The 17,184-nt window shown below is 45.5% G+C and overlaps 1 protein-coding gene across 3 annotated transcripts in view; it reads right to left on the reverse strand.

Moving 5' to 3' along the window:
• Positions 1 to 9,604: 9,604 nt before the first annotated feature.
• EPHB1 (EPH receptor B1) overlaps positions 9,605 to 17,184 on the reverse strand; it is a 438,525-nt gene continuing 430,945 nt past the window's right edge. For all 3 annotated transcript variants that reach the window (XM_023538823.2, XM_010599498.3, XM_064277288.1), the window contains 3 exons: positions 16,710 to 16,903; positions 14,345 to 14,500; positions 9,605 to 10,304 (listed from right to left, as the gene is read on the reverse strand). In XM_023538823.2, coding sequence (XP_023394591.1) covers positions 10,196 to 10,304; positions 14,345 to 14,500; positions 16,710 to 16,903 — 459 coding nt within the window. In that variant the 3' untranslated portion in view covers positions 9,605 to 10,195. The remainder of the gene's footprint in view (positions 10,305 to 14,344; positions 14,501 to 16,709; positions 16,904 to 17,184) is intronic.

The following is a 17,184-nucleotide window of genomic DNA, read 5'->3' on the forward strand; positions in this document are numbered from 1 at the left end:
TTTGAGAACTACTTAAGTGGCCATAACTTTAGCCCCCCCACCCAGGAGCATCTCCTCCTACTAGCTTGCAGAAAGACGTCAAATTCTAAACATAGTTCAATCCCAGCTGCCACTTCTGTATCCAAGCCTGATATGGGAGTCCTAATCCTTTGAAATTCTTTTTGCTGTGGTCAGAGGCCCCTGAGATGTCTGTGATCAAGCAGAGGGAAACCCAATTGGTGTGCCAAACCCTGCTGGCCTTTATATTTGAGTGCTTGTATGCTCACCTCCTGGGTCCAGACCTCTCCTGATGTGAGCTGGGGGAACAAGAATTGAGTGATATTAAACCCAATTGCCCCAGCACTGGGGGCCCTCAGAGAGCGAACACAGAACTGCAACAGTACAGAAAAAGATGGGCTACCTGCTCAGAGTTTGAGGCAGTCTGTTCTGTCCATATAGTTCAGACATGGAGCACCTTCTGAGCCATTCATTCCCTGCCTCAGCCCCGATAAGTGCAGATAGAGCCCCAAGCTTACATGTAACTGCCCACCTTCTTTTTCAATAGATTCCACAGCATCCAAGTAGGTAGAAGTTGTTGTGCACACTGGGAATTGGGTCCCACAGTAATAAAGATTCCCTTGAGAGCACTGCCCCTCCCACTTCACTCAGTTTAGTTGTTTCTAAAATTCTAATATACCGCAGAGGCTGCCCCTCCTGTGTGAGTTCTGGGGAAGCCAAGGTGGAAGGAGGGCTAGTCGCCTGCCCAAGCACATACCGCACTTGAGTGGAAAAACCAAGATTCTCCCTGGATCAGTGTAACTCCAGAACAGGCCCCCGCTGATGGGTTGTGCTGGTTCCCCACTTTCCCTTGTCTTTGTGGCATGTTATGAGAGACCTGCCTTTTCTCCCTGTGGCCAATACCTTTGTCCTCAGGCAGATTTAGGCTTGCCCTGTTGGTCAGTGACTTCTTCTTGAGGCCAAGGCTATGTAAATTTTATGGCATATACCCAGCACTTTGCAAAGTCCCTTGAGCCCATTATCAGTCTCATGCATGTTTGTTGAGTGAATGAGTAGGCCCTGCTCTGCTTCCCATCTTCCTACCTTGGTTTCTGGAAATCTGGGCTCCTGAACCTTGGCTCTTCCCTATGGCTAAGACCCAGACCTTGGAGCATGGATATCCCAATCACCTGACTTCCTGGTTGGTCCTGTTGTCAGCCCTTTCACTCATCAGGATGTCCATGAGCTTTCTCTGGACTACCCAGTGCTGGCCACTGCATGTTCAGTTATCACCCGTGGCCTGTTGCCATGATCCTAGTGGGTAGCTTTAGCCTCTTTTCCTGGGAACACCTTTTATTCCCTGTGGCCGGGGCTCTCTCTGATCCCACTCCCAGAGGTTGTCTCTTCCTTGATCCCAGCTCTTCTAGAACGATCCTTCCTTCTGGGCTGGCCATGCCATAAGCATTTATCATGTGTGGGTCCTGTGCCAGGTGCTGGAGATATAAAGATGAGTATAGTCAAATCTCTGCCCTCAAAGAGCTCACAGACTAGAAGGTGAGCTGACTGAGTTAAATACGATGGAATTATGGACAATTCTTTGGTAGAGAAGGGGGTGATTCACTTTGCAGATTGGGCCACCTTCCCAAGTGCCATGACACTTGAGCTGGAGGCTGAAGAGCTCACAGACTGGGGTAGAGAAGGGAATCCTGGTGAAGGGACCACCATAAGTACAAGTAGAGGCAGAAAGTGTTTCTCCCTGGCCAATCGTCCAGCATGGCATGGTCAGGCAGCAGGTGTTGCCTGGTGGAAGTTAGGCTGAGAGGTAGGTATGGGCCTCCGTCCCATGATAGGGAATTCAGATATTATTTCGTTGGTGGTGAGTAGCCAAGGGGTGATTCTGAGTAGGAGGGGGACCTGTGATCGTTTCATATTCATATTCTTACTAGATTCTCTCACTGCTGTGACCCATGGCATAGAAGCAAGTGTGTTTTCCTTTTCCCTCTAGCATTGTGATGGCAAGGCCCAGTGGGTTCAACTGTGGCTGTTCAACCCATCTGCACAAGAGGCTCAGGAACTAAGTGATTAGACTGTAAGGAAATCAGAAGGTGAGCTTGAGTTCTGCTAGGAACTCATGTCGTTCCTCATTTCATTAATCCTCCACACCAAATTAGAATCACTGCATTTTAAGCCACATCATCCCTTTCTGCCTTCTCAATTATTTTCCTTCTTTTTTTCTTTCTCAATGAATTCTTTGTCACTAGCTTTGAAACAAGTATAAGTCTTTCCCACTAAGACACAAAAAAATAACAACAACCAAAAGGAGCCTCCTCCAGCTACATCACTATTTTTCTCTTCCCCTTGAAATCAATCTTCTAAAAAGATTGTCCTCACTTTCCTCAATTCAACAAGCATCTTCTGCCACCACCTTTCTGCTGAAAATGCCTTTGTCAAGGTCATTCATGACCTCCTGTAACTCAACCCTTGAACAGTTTTCATTTCTTACCTCAATATTACCCTTCCTTGGCTGCTTTGGGCCCTGGGACTACTGTCTTCTCCCTGAAATGCTGTCCTTTGACTCCATGGACACTGAATGCTCCTGGTTTTTCCCCTTCCCCATGGTGTGGCTCTATTGTGATTTCTCTATGAACCTTCCTTTTCCTGGACATCCTTTAAATGCAGCTGTTTCTCAAGGGCCCATGTGGGCCCACTTCTCTCTGCAATTTCACATTCTCATGCAGTAAGCTCTTCTACTTTTCTAGAAAAAGGATGGATCCCAAATCTTTATCACCAGCCCACATCTCTTTGTGAATTATAGGCCCTGTGTCCAATTGCCCATGGGCAATTCAAATTCATCTTGTACTCTCCATTCCTTTCATATTTTCTAACTCAGTGAACGGTATCAAAATCCACCCAGTTGCCCAAACCAGAAACTTGGAGTGTCATCCTTGACTCCTCCCTCACTCACCCCTGACAACCAGTCCACCTCCACCTTCTGCCAGTCTTATCTCTATCATATTTCTTAAATCAGTCCACTTTTCTCCATCCCCACTGCTACTTCTACACCTTCACCCAGGCCCTTATCATCTTTTGCATAGATTACCACACTATAGTCCTAATTAGGGGGAGCTGGTGGCACAGCAGCTGAGAGTTTGGCTGCTAACCAAAAGGTTGGCAGTGCAGATCTACCAGCCACTCCTTGGAAACCCTGCGGGGTAGTTCTTCTCTGTTCTATAGGGTTGCACTGAGTCGGAATCAACTCCACGGCAATGGGTGTGGTTTTTTGGTTTTGGTCCTAATTAGTCTCTCAGAATTGAGTCTAGCTCTCACCACTTGGTTTTCCATTCTGTGGCCAAAGTGATTTATATAAAATGTAACTCTTTTGCTTCAATCCACTTTTTACCAATTACATTCAGAATAATACCCAGATTCCTTATCATGTCATGTAAGGCCCTTCATGATCTAACCCTTACCTACACTTCCACATTCAGCACTCTGTTCTCTAGCCTTATCGAACAGCTTCTAATCCCACAAATGTGCAATTGATTTTGACCTACTGCTGTTCTCTCCACCTGTAATGCTAGTTGCACACACAACTTGATAATTCCTGTTCACTCCCCAGGCTTCAGTTTAGCGGACCCTGGAGGATGACTTCTTTTGACCACCTGGACTGATGGCAGTCACTTACTCTGTGCTTCAATAAACCAAGTGCCACTGGGTTGATTCTAACTCACGGCAACCTCATGTGTTACAGAGTAGAACTGTGCTCCATGAGTTTTCAAGGCTGTGACCTTTTGGAAGCAGATTACCAGGGCTTTCTTCTGAGGCACCTCTAGATGAGTTCAAAATGCCAACCTTTCACTTAGGGGTCAAGCACTTAACCATCAACTCTAACTCGGGGGATCAATAGAAATTTCTGTTTGGGGAAGCCGTGTATCAGATGATGGGTCCCAGCAACATAGAAACCCCTTCAAGGGCCTATGATAACAAAGTTAGCCCAGGAAGGATGCAGGTGTTTGGGGAGAAAGAGTAAGGTTACCCATTTCTCTCAGGTATGTGATAGAGGACCACCCACCACTGCCCAGGGGTCTATCCATGCCACCATCATTACGTGGGATCTATAAAACACATGACCCAGGGACTCCTTGGATCCAATAGCCCTGTTTATTTCCCTGTTGAAGTTATTACAAAGTTGAGTTATTCTATAGAAGATGGTGGCTGGAACTTATTTGCCATTGTATTCTGTGTCAGAAAGTCATTTTCAAAGCTACAGCAGTTCCTAATGTGCATGCAAATATCAATTTAAATAAGACGAGAAAAAGGGAATCAAAGTCTTATCGGGGTACAAGGGATCTCTTTCAGAACAGAACAGCATGGGTTCAGTCTCTCAGTAGTTTAACCTGTTGCCATCGAGTTGATGCCAACTCAAAGCAACCCTATAGGAAAGAGTAGAACTGATCCATAGGGTTTCCAAGGAGTGGCTGGTGGATTTGCCCTGTCAACCTTTTGGTTAGCAGCTGAGCTCTTAACCACTATGCCACCAAATCTCCCTCAGTAGCTTAGAAATAGGTTACTTGTCTATAATTTCAACTCTTTTCTTTTTTGCTCTGGTGAGCAGGAGGCAACAGGAATTCTCAGAGTAATTAATGGTGGAATGAGAAAGGTTAAACAACTCCTAGAAGATAGTCTTAGTGCAGGGAGTGGTAGTAAAGCAAAATAAAGGTTCCTTGCCCTAGGAAATCCTTCCCATTCTTTGACCCCCAGATGTCACCCTGGCAGGACAGCAGCCCTAGATCTACTCTCAGAAGGATTGGCCCACCCTCTGCCCCAGCACTTTGTCTTTGCCTCTGTTGTAACAGGGACAGTGCCACATTCCTTTCTGCAGCTTGGGGGTTTGCACAGTGACTGACACTCAGTGGGAGGCTCCTTTACCCCAAGAAGGTGCTCTGAGGAAGATTTTGCTATGTATTAAAAATTCAGACAAGGTCATAAAGGAGTGTTTTAAACTTCACAAAACTAAAATTAGAAAAGGTTACGATTGACAGGAGTTAACAGCAAGTGAAAAAGATTCCAACTAAATACCTAGGGATTCATTTCTTTAAAAGCATGCTGTTTAAGGTCATGGATTTCTGCAGGTGAAATAATGACATGTTAAACTTTTTTGATCCAATCTTATTTAAATCATCAAACATTTATTAAGCACCTTCCTGGTGTCAGGCAGTGCTGGTGCTGGGTACAGGTGGAGTCAAAGATGATATTCCTGGTGAATAAGATGTACGTGTGTCCACCCTGCTTCAGGGGATCACTGGAAGGTTCTGGTTGGGAATGCCGTGTGCCAAGTCTTGGCTCCCAGTAACATAAGAACCCCTTCAAGGGCCTGTAATAACAAGGTCACCCCAGGAAGGATGCAAGTTTGGGGCAAAAGATCAAGTTTCCTGTTTTCTCCCAGGTATATGATGGAGGTCCACCCACCCCTGCCTAGGGATCTACCCATGCCACCCACCATTGAGTGGGGCCTGTAGAACACACCGGCCCTTCCCAGGGCTTATACTGTCTGTGTGACTAAGAGTTTATACTCAGAACTCTGTACACCTGTTCTAATTTGGAAGTTGTTGGTCTCAAGAAACTCTTTGGTGCTGAGCACAGTCACCATTTTACCTCAATCAACTTGCATGAGCTTCCAGTGTGATCCAGACCCTCTTCCAAGTTTGATGACCTCTCTGTGTCCTCAGCAATTCTCCTTTACAACTGTCTTTCTGCTCTGCGCATTGATATCTTAGACAGATAAAACCTCTGGCTGCTTTTGAAAATGTCCCTATAACTTCTGTAGGAACTGCAAGATGACTCGATAAATGCAGAGCTCAACACAGATCTTAACAGATAAGGTCTCTTTTGGCACTGGTGTCCTTTGAGCCTTCTCAGAGGCACAGAATGCTGGATGATGCCTGACTGCTCTCAGAACATCTGCTGATAGCCCATCACAGCTTCATCTTCCCAATCACTCCGCTTACCAGAGACCTAATCTTGCCCTCGGCCAGTTGATGCCAGTCCCTTTACTGTTTCTAAAATGATAATGAGGCTCCCATGCTAGCCCACAAAGGCTTTCTTAGAACAAAATGTAGCTGGTAGAATCTTGCATTTCTAGCTGACACTTTCTAGAGTCTCACCCTCTTGCCCTATGTCTCACTCTCCCTGCCTCCCCTACCCCCATACTCATAGAATCCTATTCTTCAATCGTCAGAGGCGTCTCTGTTTGTTTCACAAATGTAACGTCAGAGATAACTACTAGTCCTCATTTGATATCAGCCATCACAGGTGACCTCAGCAACAGCCCAGTGACCCTGGCTGTACATATACCATTGGATGACTGGGTTAGAGAGGAAACAGCAGGCGTACAGCTCTTAGTAGTATACGAACCTATTTGTCATCCATTAGTTTCAGCTTCAGTGATCTCAGATGTAGATTTATCTACTCTCTACCCCTCATTCCTTTCCTCGATTGTTAGAGGGGACCTGGAGGAGGGCACAGGAAGGTGAGTCATAATCTCCAGGGTGGTCACACAAATCTTCTCATTTCTATTCTCACAACCCCTGAGCCAGGAACTGTAATCAAACATCTCCCACCTGCTGCTGCCCAATGCAACTGCTCTTCCGCCTGGCTCTTAGTCCTGCAAGTATGCCCAGCAGGGCAGTGACCTCTCTGTGAGCCAAGCCCTGGCTGCACAGCACCGGCCGCAGATTCTGTCTTGTAACCTGGACCTCAGGGCCCCATGCCACGGACCACTGTGCACATTGTGTTTTTAAGAAAGGGTCTGGATCAGATTTAATTCTCTACGGGATGATGAGGCAGCATGTCTAACTGCAATTCAGGCAATTGGGGTCTCACTGCCAGTGAGCCTTCTCTCCAGGGAGCTCTTCCAAAGGTGAGAATAATGCCCCCTGGAGCCAAAAGAGCCAGTGGGCACAGATTCCTCTTGCAGGAGACACTGGGCCCCATGCAGCCTCTTCCATCTCATCATGTCCAAGGGTGTGAGTGTTCATTTTCCTCATTCTGAGTATCTCAAGAGCCTCAACGAGTCAGGGGCTTTACACCTGTTACCACTATTTCCCGGGAAGGTAGGCTAGTGTAGTGTAGCAGCTCTCCATGGGTGGTCTGAGGGCCAGCAGCTTCAGCATCACCTGGCAACTTGTACGAAAAGTCAGTTTTTGGATTCCACTGAAGAACTACTGAACCGGAAACTCTGGTGGGCCTCAGAGATGTGTGCTTTAACAAACCTTCCAGGAGGCTGATACACAAGTGTGAGAACTCACTGGTGTAGTGGTTAAGAGCATGGGCTCTGGGCACAGAGTGTCTGTGTCAAAACCCTGGCTCCACCACTGTGTGATCTGGCAAAGGTCTCTCTCAGTTTTCTCATCTGAAAAATGGGGATGATAAAAGTATCTACTATTATTTCACCAGGTTATCATGAGGAGGAGAGCTAACACATATAAAACACTTAGAAACGTGCCTGCCATAGTGAAGATGCTCAGGAATGTTCGATACTCTTCGTCAAAAGTAGGCCTTGCTATCCTGTTACACAGATGAGGAGACCGATGCTCAGGGAGCTTAATGATGGGCCCAGCGCTACAGAGGTCTCACTCACTAGCTACACACCTCATCTCTCACCATGCTTCACGTGTGTGCTCTGTGGTTCCGCCTGATGTGCGGGGGGTGGGAAGCAAGGCATTTGATGTGATGCACGGCACCTCTAGGGAGGGGGAGCTTGTGGAGAGCTTGGCTACGCCCTTCCCCCTGAGAACTGTGCCTCAAGGCACTTTGGCCTGACCCTCGCGGTTTCCCCTTGTGTATGAGGGGATTTTCTCTCTCCTTTCTGGGATCTTATGGTGAAACCAAACCAAAGGGCATGGCATGACCTTCACCTTGGCTCTGCTTTTTCCAGAGCCAGAAAGTGGGCTGACATTGGTGGAGTCCCAGTGAGAATTTTGGGTCAAGGATGCTGCCTGAGGAATTTGGTGGCAAATTAAAATTCATTCCTGTGGAAAACTGAGAGTAGATTAGCTGAATTGCCTGAGCTTGTAAGACACTTCGTGGATTGAGGTCTTTGGGGTAATCAGTAAATTGTGCGTGGAATTGGCAAGCAATTAATAAGGGGAAATTTTCTTTGCTAACGGCCAAGTGGCCCTTTGCAGCTATATGTGATACTGCTGAGAAGACTTCCGTCTGTCTCTTCCCACCTCCCCAGGGCTTAAGCACAAAGGCAGTGCTTTAAGATGGGCTCCCTTGGATAGGAGCTGGATCCTAGGCCTTTATGAGCCTCTTTGAAGGGGTTTCCTGCTGTAGAGAACCTTGGATGGTGATTTCAGAAGATATGGACCTTCCCAAGTAGAAAGTTACCTACGACTAGGGGAAAAGGCTGATCCCACTTTAAATGCGTATTAAATAAGCAATGTAGGGAGGCCATGGCTCCTCTTACTGGCTTATACCCTCTGTAAGTTCAGGCTTATCACAAACAAGCAGTCTAAAATATTCTTTGGTGGCTTCTACAAAATTGGCCTTGATGTGAACGTCTCAAATGCAGTGTTTAACTGAAGTCAGGGCTGGCGGGTATTACTAGTGATTATATTTATTCACCAGTGGTTTCTCTGGCCCTCATACTTAAGGCTTCAGAGCCACATATTTATTCAGTTTTTCCTTTGGGTCACATCAGTGAGAGTGATTCTAAAATATTCTGCTTCTCCGGTGCCATGGGTCAGGGATGTGTTCCTTCCTCCCCACATAAGGCGGAAGAAGGGTGGTTGTTAAGGATTCTCCCCTAACTTAGGGACAACACACGGGGGACCAGGAATACACACTGTGACGCCATTCTATGTAAACCCAGACATGCTTCTGCTCGTTTTAATTAGACAGATAAAATTAGCAAGGAGATTAAGGTAAAGGAGAAATTAAAAGTATTTAAATGTTAGGTGGAATTTACAAAAATGAATTGAACAATGAGGTACAATTAAGGAATGTAAAGAGAAACACAGACACATCTGAAACATTCCTCTGGTGCCACACGACTTAAGCCAGTCCAAAGGTAAGGCAAGAAGAATTCTCCCTCGCCACCTCTTGAATTCCAGATTCCAGGGATTCGGAAGAACATTCTCCAGAAACACTTTCCTCCTCCTTCTCTTCAGATGTTATAAAGAATAACTCATCAGTCAGCAACATTCTAGAATGGCCCACACTGCACCCAATTCAAACCACTCACCTGTTTCCTGTCTGAATTTGCAAACTCTTGAGAGTTTTTTTTCCCCTTTCATTTTATTTTTCTCCCTACCCTCTCTTCCCATTGAGCCAATAGGCCAATTGGGCCAACCAGAAAGCCATACCAACAACACATTCCTGTCCCTTTGGGTTTCCTAGGGACAAAGACTTCCCATTTCTTTCTTGTTTGCATCTGTTATGAACAAGCACAGTCATTTTATAACGCAGACATACATACGTGTGTTCTTGCACACGGAAACAGGTTTTTCTTTTTTTTCTCCAATTTGTGGTTTCTTTTTTTTTTCCTTTTTGCAGAAAATGCAAACCAAAGAAAAACAAGGTTTTCAATTGAAGGTACATCTCTTCTTCAATATGAAGACATTAATTGAATTGGTGGGATCCCCCATGCAGTGGTCAGCAAAGTCCTTTGGCAACTGACAGAACAACATCTGGAGACTCAGGAGCTGGGGTTTATTTGAAGAAACTTCCCTACACGGGTCATGAGCAAAGGGACATGAATGTGGGAGAAGGGAGGGGGCTCTGGGGGAGGAAGACAAAAGGAGAAAAGAAAAGAATGTCATTGGTGAGGAAGAAAATGGAGAACTGCTTCTGTTTCTTCACTCTACCTCCTTCCCTTTCTTCCTATGGATGGACGACTCCAGCCTACTGAGGGTGGAAGCGGAGTTTACTCTTATTCCCCCAAGGAATATTGTTTCAGCTTCATGTCCTTTGAAAAATTGCCTTTTTATATTTTTATTGTTACGCATTTGGTTTCCCATGGCATATTACACGTGCTTCTGTCACTGAGAAACGAGGGTTACCTATTAGCAACAGGTCCAGTTTATCCTTCATTGATAGAAATGCAATTCTCAGCTAAGAAGACGACCTTTCTAAAACATTCCACAGTGGTCAATCTCCTGTTTCCCCTTGACTGTTGGTCCTTGTCCTTCCTCTCCTTCCCCCAGAAAAAGAGTTTTCATGCCATTGCTGTTGGTGACTGACTCATCTGGACCCTCATGGAATGGATGCTATTCAGGATTTTCTTCTGATGACCTGCCAAGGTCACCCCTATTCTCAAAAGGTCTCTAGGAGGGAAAAAACCACAAGTCACTTTAGCATTAGGGCAGTTTTTTATAGATCAAAACTTATTACAGTAGGCATATTCCTGATAATAGTTGAATTGGCAAATAAAATCATTTAAAATCCAACTAGCCTATTTACCCGAGTCTTTGATAAACTCCTAATTGGATTTTTTTTTTTTTTTGCTCAAACTCACTTTCTCCATGTAGTGTCCGTTGTCTTTAATGCCTCACCAAACTTAGATGATCCTGGAAGTGCTGTGCCTTGTTCTCTGACTGTATTTCTTACCTGTGGGTTCTGAAGCCCCTTCACTGTGTGCCTACAAACCACAGATAGACTGAAACTTTCCTCTGCTTTTTTTTTTTTAACACTGCAAGTACACACTCATGGGGCTTCAGTTATTCTGTGGAGCTTTCTGCCTAAATTAGTGATCACCCACTGAGACTGAAAAGATGTGGGGCTTGCCTGTTGTTACAGACTGAATTGTGTCCTCCAAAAACGTGTGTCAACTAGGCTAGGCCATCCGTGATTCCCAGTGTCGTGTGGTTGTCCTCCATTTTGTGATCTGATGTAATTTCCTAAGTGTTGTGAATCCTAACCTCTATGATGTTAATGAGGCAGGGTCAGAGGCAGTTACGTTAATGAAGCAGGACTCAATCTACTGGATTTGGTTGTATTTTGAGTCAATCTCTTTTGAGATATGAAAGAGAAAAGTGAGCAGAGAGAAGAGGGACCTCATTACCACCAAGTAAGTAGAGCCAGAAGTAGAGTCCATCCTTTGGACCCAGAGTCCTTGTGCTGAAAGCCTCCTAGACCAGGCGAAAATTGATGAGAAGGACTTTCCCCTAGAGCCAGTAGACAGAGAAAGGCTTCCCCTAGAACCGGCGTCCTGAATTTGGACTTCTAGCCTTCTAAACTGTGAGAGAAAATTTTGCTTGGTAAAGCCATCCGCTTGTGGTATTTGTTACAGCAGCACTAGATAACTAAGAAACCTGGCTTTCTGATGTGTTTCCTTTGTTTCCATTTTCTATCTCTGTTTGAATTTCAATGTCATGAGTTTTTAAGAAGGGTGATCTGAAAATAACTTTAAAATATCTGCTCAAGCAGGAACCCAAGGAATATGTCTGGAATAGGGGTTTGGATTAGATTCATCTGTGAGTTGTGAGTCTTAATAGTTCATGGCTAATATTTAATCTTAGGGAGGCCCCAAAATCTTTTCTTGGTTAATAATAATAATATACAACACTGCTTGAATGCTTCCCATATCCCATAAACTATCATTTAAACATACACGAACACATTTCATAAAAATTGACAAACCACCACAAAGTCAATAATAATAATTTAACAGCAACCATTTACTCTGTGCATCCTGAAGATTGGCACTGGGCCAAGTGCTTTGCGCCTACTATTTCATTCACCTCTTAAACAAACCAATGAGTTTGGAACCATTATTATTTGCAGATTTGTTGACTCAACAGGTAGGGGTCAGAGAAGTTAAGTAATATGCTCAGGATCACACAGTGGGTGAGTGGAGTGGTGGCACTGGGGTTCAAATATTAGACTGCTGCACTCTTAGCCACCAGCAGGGGTGTTCTCAGAGCTCTTCTAAGGTCTTGACTGTATTTTCCCTAAAGCCCCCGACCCAAGAACAGCAGATCACTTTGTACACTCTACACTAGACCCACGAGGAGATGCTCTGCCTGATGTCTGTCCCTGGTGCCTTGCCTCTTTCCCTCCCTTCCTGCTGTTTTGCTGGTGGTCAGTCCCCCACAGGCTGCAGCTGGCTGAGATAGTCAAATAGCCCAGGCCTTTTCAGCAAATACTTTTGGGAAACACAGTTGAATTTTGAATGCACAAACTATCCCACAATCTGATTCATCTGGTTGTTCATTTTCTCTTTCCATCTTTTATTTTCCATCTCAAAAAATAAACTAAATTGCTCTAATACAGTGTCGACAGTTTACACTTTGGACTAAATCCCTTAATTTTCAGTTTCGCATTGCTTTAAGTTTTCCCCTTATTCTTTTTCACGTGGATATTCCTAGACTGAGGAATTTCACTTCTCTTTACTTGACTCCCTCAGACTGTGAGGGATCAGGTGACAGTGGTCCCCATATGTAGCCAGGACCACAGTGGAAAAGCAGAAGTAGCCTGTCTTCATGAAGACCCACTTCTATCCCTGAGCCCCAGGCCCCTCAATCATCTAGTCGCATCCATTCTTGCTCTGCAAGATGCAGAGGCTGCTCTTCCACTGGTGAGTGCTTCCCTTTTTATTTTTTGCTGTTTGCCAGACAATAATCCATAATGGCAAGGACTGTCTTTTTTGGGCATTACCAGGAAATGAACCCAGGTTTGAAAAAATAAATTCTGATGTTCAGTGAGTGGATTCAAGGCTAGATGCACACTCAAACCATTTCCCTAGAGAAAGTGTCTCTGAGGTTTATTCTTGTCCATCATTTCTGACAAGGATAAACCTCAGAGGCAGAGCTGGACTCTAGTCACTCCAGAAGAGTGACTGCCAAGCAGGAGTCCAAGACAGAAGGCTCAATGGCTAGGGGTGGGTGATACCTTTCTCCCCTGGGATTCAGCAATGAGCATGCCCCAGGAGGGGATCTCAGCACCTAGCACTGTGCCTGCCACATAAATAGGTAAACTGCCTGCCTGACAGACCAATTCTCTGCCCACAGGAAAGTGTGCTACAGGCCACTAGACCCAGCCCCGGTGCTGTCTGTACATGTTGCAGTCTGCGCAGCTCATGAGGCCCGCTCTGATGTGTGTGATTGGGGCGGCAGAGGTGGGGGGCAGTTGTTAATTTCCCAAATAAGATTATTTGAGCCTCTGTGAGCGCAGAAGGCAAAGTTAAAACCCTTGACAAATCTAGTCCAGTAGTTCCCAAACTAGGCTGTGTATCAGCATCACCTGGGGAGTCCCTGCATGGTGAAACAGTTAATGCACTTGGCTGCTAACTGAAAGGTTAGGGGTTTGAGTCCACCCAGAGGCACTTCAGAAGAAAGGCCTGGTGATCTCTACTTCCAAAAAATCAGCCATTGAAAACCCTGTGGAGCACAGTTCTACTCTGACACACCTATGCTAATGCGTGCAGTGAATCTCCAAGAGGGTGATAAAGTGTGCAGTATTCCCCAAATTTATTTGACCATGGGACCCTTTTTCCAAGGAGAACCTATTAACATTTCCCAGAACTCGTATGACTCAGAACCTTCTCGGGGAAATGATGGACTATGGTGGATCTTGAAGACCCTTTCTGGCTCTCATTTTATTTGAATAATTTTATTTTTTGTATTCCTCCATTCTCCTGTGGGGGTGGTTGGCTGGTAAATAATTTGTGGGGGATGGAAAATATATGCTTATTTAGAAACACTATCAAAGCATGACTACAAGCTCCCCACACATCTGAAACTGCTGCTGAATCAGAGCAATGCCTCTTCCTGCTAGGTTGTTTAAAGTGCTGGGTGGCTGTGTTCTTTCCATCTGGATGCTCTCTTTGATGGGCTGAGTTTAAAAACTTAAACGGAGGAGAGGCTCTCAGTGATTAGGCAAATGACATATGGCTATGACTTTGAAGAACTCTCATTTGGTGCCCAAAACAGACCTCCGCCTCCTCACTCCCCGCCCGCCCCCCACCTCTCCCCGCCTCCATCTTCCTTGGTGCCCCCTTGCCCAGCCTGATTATTTCTATACAGAGGAGGAACTCCAGTGATGAGGCTCTTCCTGTACATTGTTTTGGGTTGCTGTGGAGACAATTCTGACTCACGGCAGCCCCGTGTCTGCAGAGTAGAACTGCTCCATAGGATTTTCAAAGGCTGTAACCCTTCAGAAGCAGATTGCCAAGCCTTTCTTCTGAAGAGCCTCTGGGTAGACTCAAACCACTAACGTTTTGGTTAGTAGTCGAGCGCTTAACTATTTGCTCCACCCAGGGACTCCTACAGGACTACCTACAAAATTAGCACTCACATCATCCAAGTAGCAGGAAAGGAGCCTGACACCTACCCACAGGCTAGACAAAGGGATTCTCATCACTTACTCTGATGTCATCTGGGTGACCAGCTGAAGGGAGGTGAAGCCGGCGGTGAGGAAGCTGTCCCTGTACTGGACCATTTTGATGGCACTGAGCCAGTCATCCACGGTGGTGAAGGCCGTGAAGTCTGGGATGGAGCGGTCTAGCAGGGGCTGGGAAGGCCTGGGGAGACAGATAGGAGCTGGTGAGCCCACAGTTGCAGAGGTACATGGGTGGAGCCACACTCTCAGTTGATGGCAAAATTCACAGTGGGTAGCAGCCCTGACTGGATGAGGATTTTAGTGGAGCGTGGGGCTGATCCTTCCTTCCTTATAGAATCCCGAGTGAAATGACCTTTGGAAGGCCAGTGCCCAGTCCCTTGCCTGTGGGCACTGTCACATGTCAGTCAACCCAGACATGCAGACTGACACAGCAATCAGTCTGAAGGGAAGGAAGACCCCAGTCTCTTTGTAAAATGAAATCTAAGTGCTTCACCATCCACAAAATATGAGTAATGGGATATATGGTCACCCACTGATATTTTCACCTCTCAGGTTTCTTGGGAAGTTGCTTTCTCACTTTCATGCTGCCTCTAGACAGGGACCTACATATTTGTTTGAAACTGAAGAAACGGGTTTGTGCTGCAAATTACTATTTCTACAGGGTATTGTATTAGGTAGTTCATCCTGGAGGTCTGATTGTGCAAAACTTTTGTGTCTTTTGGCTTTTTTACAGCAAGATAAGCCTTGCAAGTATATTTTCAGGTTCCTGTGTTTTAACTGGAAGTTGCATTTCTCAACCCACCATCCTACCCCAGGACTCCAGAGGGACATACGTGTCCCACATAATCATGCATAATCCTACTCCCATAGTGCAGAAAGACATGTGTGTTCTCACATCATATTATTCAAAATCCACATTACCTACCAAAAATTCAGACATATTCAATGATTCAACATGCATTCCATTAATGAAAAGAAAACAAAAACAAAAAATCAACAAAAATTACAAGCAGAAGGTAATTCTTTCATAGAAGCATTAAAAAATATACATAGTTTACCACAATCTCCCCCAAATAATTGGTTACATTTTTTTTCCTGGTTCCATCTTCAGGTCCTAGAAAAAAATGAAGCAGAGCAACCTACCACTGATTTTCTCTGAACATTCTCAAGATACTACCAGATAGCCAGGGCCCCAAACCAGAAATCAGGGTGCCATTTGGATATTTTCCTTACCCTCAATGCCAGTGTCTAAGTCATAAAGATTTCACCTCCTGACTGTCAAACTCATCCACTTCTTTCCCTCATTTAAGACACTCTCTTCTCTATCACAAAAATTATTGCAATGTTCTCTCTCATTCTTTCTTCATGAATGCCTGTTCCCTTCAACCTAATTTCCACACTGTAGCCAGCATGCTCTTTGAAAAATGCAGATGTGATCATGTCAACAACTCCCAACCCCACCCTGATACCTGTTAAACACTTCAGCAGGCGCTCATTGCTCTGAAAATCAAGTGTAAAGTTCTTAACATGACCTGAAAGGTCCTACCTGTTCTGACCCTTGGAGCCCTGGTGATGCAGTGGTTAAGAGCTCACTCCCTGATGCTAGACTGAGGTATATGTTCTTAATGCCCCACACGCCTTTTTTGCGAGTGTTTATTAGGGCCTCAATTTGGCATTTCTATGTGAGGTCATCTGATTAATGTTTGCCTCTCCTAAATGATTCTAAGCTCCATGAAGGCAAAGACCATGTCTCTCTTGCACCTTCTGTACAGTGGGCACCAGGTACACTGTTTGACATATAAGCACCCAATAAGCTTTGGCTGAAAGGATGAATTAATACGTGAGTTAACACTGCAAATGTAGCTGAATAATGCACAGCCAGGCAGTAGCTGACAGGTGTTCTGTGCATTCACTCATAACAAATTCAATTGCTTGCATTTCTTTGTCCCTCAGCAATCTGGGTCTTTACCTGCCAATGTACTCACCAAGGTTCCAAGTCTGTAGCAACCCTGCCTCATGGACTGGCATGGTTAACAGAAAGGGTGAATTCTGGCAACAGGATCACCCAGAAGTAGAGCATCGTACCAGTCAGATCAGACACAGCTCACCTCCTACAGAGCCTAGTGCCCAGCCCATCTGAAGCCAATGGAGTGGGAAGACCCAACCAGATCTCTTTACTTCTGTCTACAGCCATGGAGGTAGGGAATATTGTAGAGAGATGGGAGAGGAAGAGAATGGGAAGACTCTTGGAACTTATTCCATTAGTGGATATCCTCAACCACCCTATCCTTGCTCTTAAGAACCAAAAGCCTGACAGCCTTGCTGCCGGTTCTACCCCCGACTCTGAGGTCACTCACCACCTAGGAATCACCATGTTCTACTAGACTCACACGGCGGTGATGGTTGCCACAGTCTTGAGACTTGCCGGGTTCCGGATCATCTTGTCTAGGGTGTTGACAATCTCTGCAAAGCGGGGCCGGCTGTTTCGGTCCTTCTGCCAACAATCCAGCATGAGCTGGTGTAGAGCAGCTGGACAGTCCATGGGTGGGGGCAGCCGATAGTCTTGCTCGATGGCATTGATGACCTGCAACAGCACACAGGTTAACAGGGATTTTGAGTTTATAAGGCACCAGCTAGTTATGCACTAATTAGCTCCCAAGGACGGAGGCTCCCTGACAGGCTGACTCAGGTACCCTCCTTCTATACTCATATACCTCCCACCATAATGAATTTTACTGTGTACTTGGCTTCTTCCTCCAATACTGTGGGCTCCTAGAAGGCAGGGACTAAATGTTACTGCCTCTTGCACCTGGAGCAGAGCTTGACACACACTACCAGTAACCAGTTGCCGTCAAGTCAATTCCA

This window comes from Loxodonta africana, chromosome 26 (assembly GCF_030014295.1).
Source record: "Loxodonta africana isolate mLoxAfr1 chromosome 26, mLoxAfr1.hap2, whole genome shotgun sequence".
Lineage (NCBI taxonomy): Eukaryota > Metazoa > Chordata > Mammalia > Proboscidea > Elephantidae > Loxodonta > Loxodonta africana.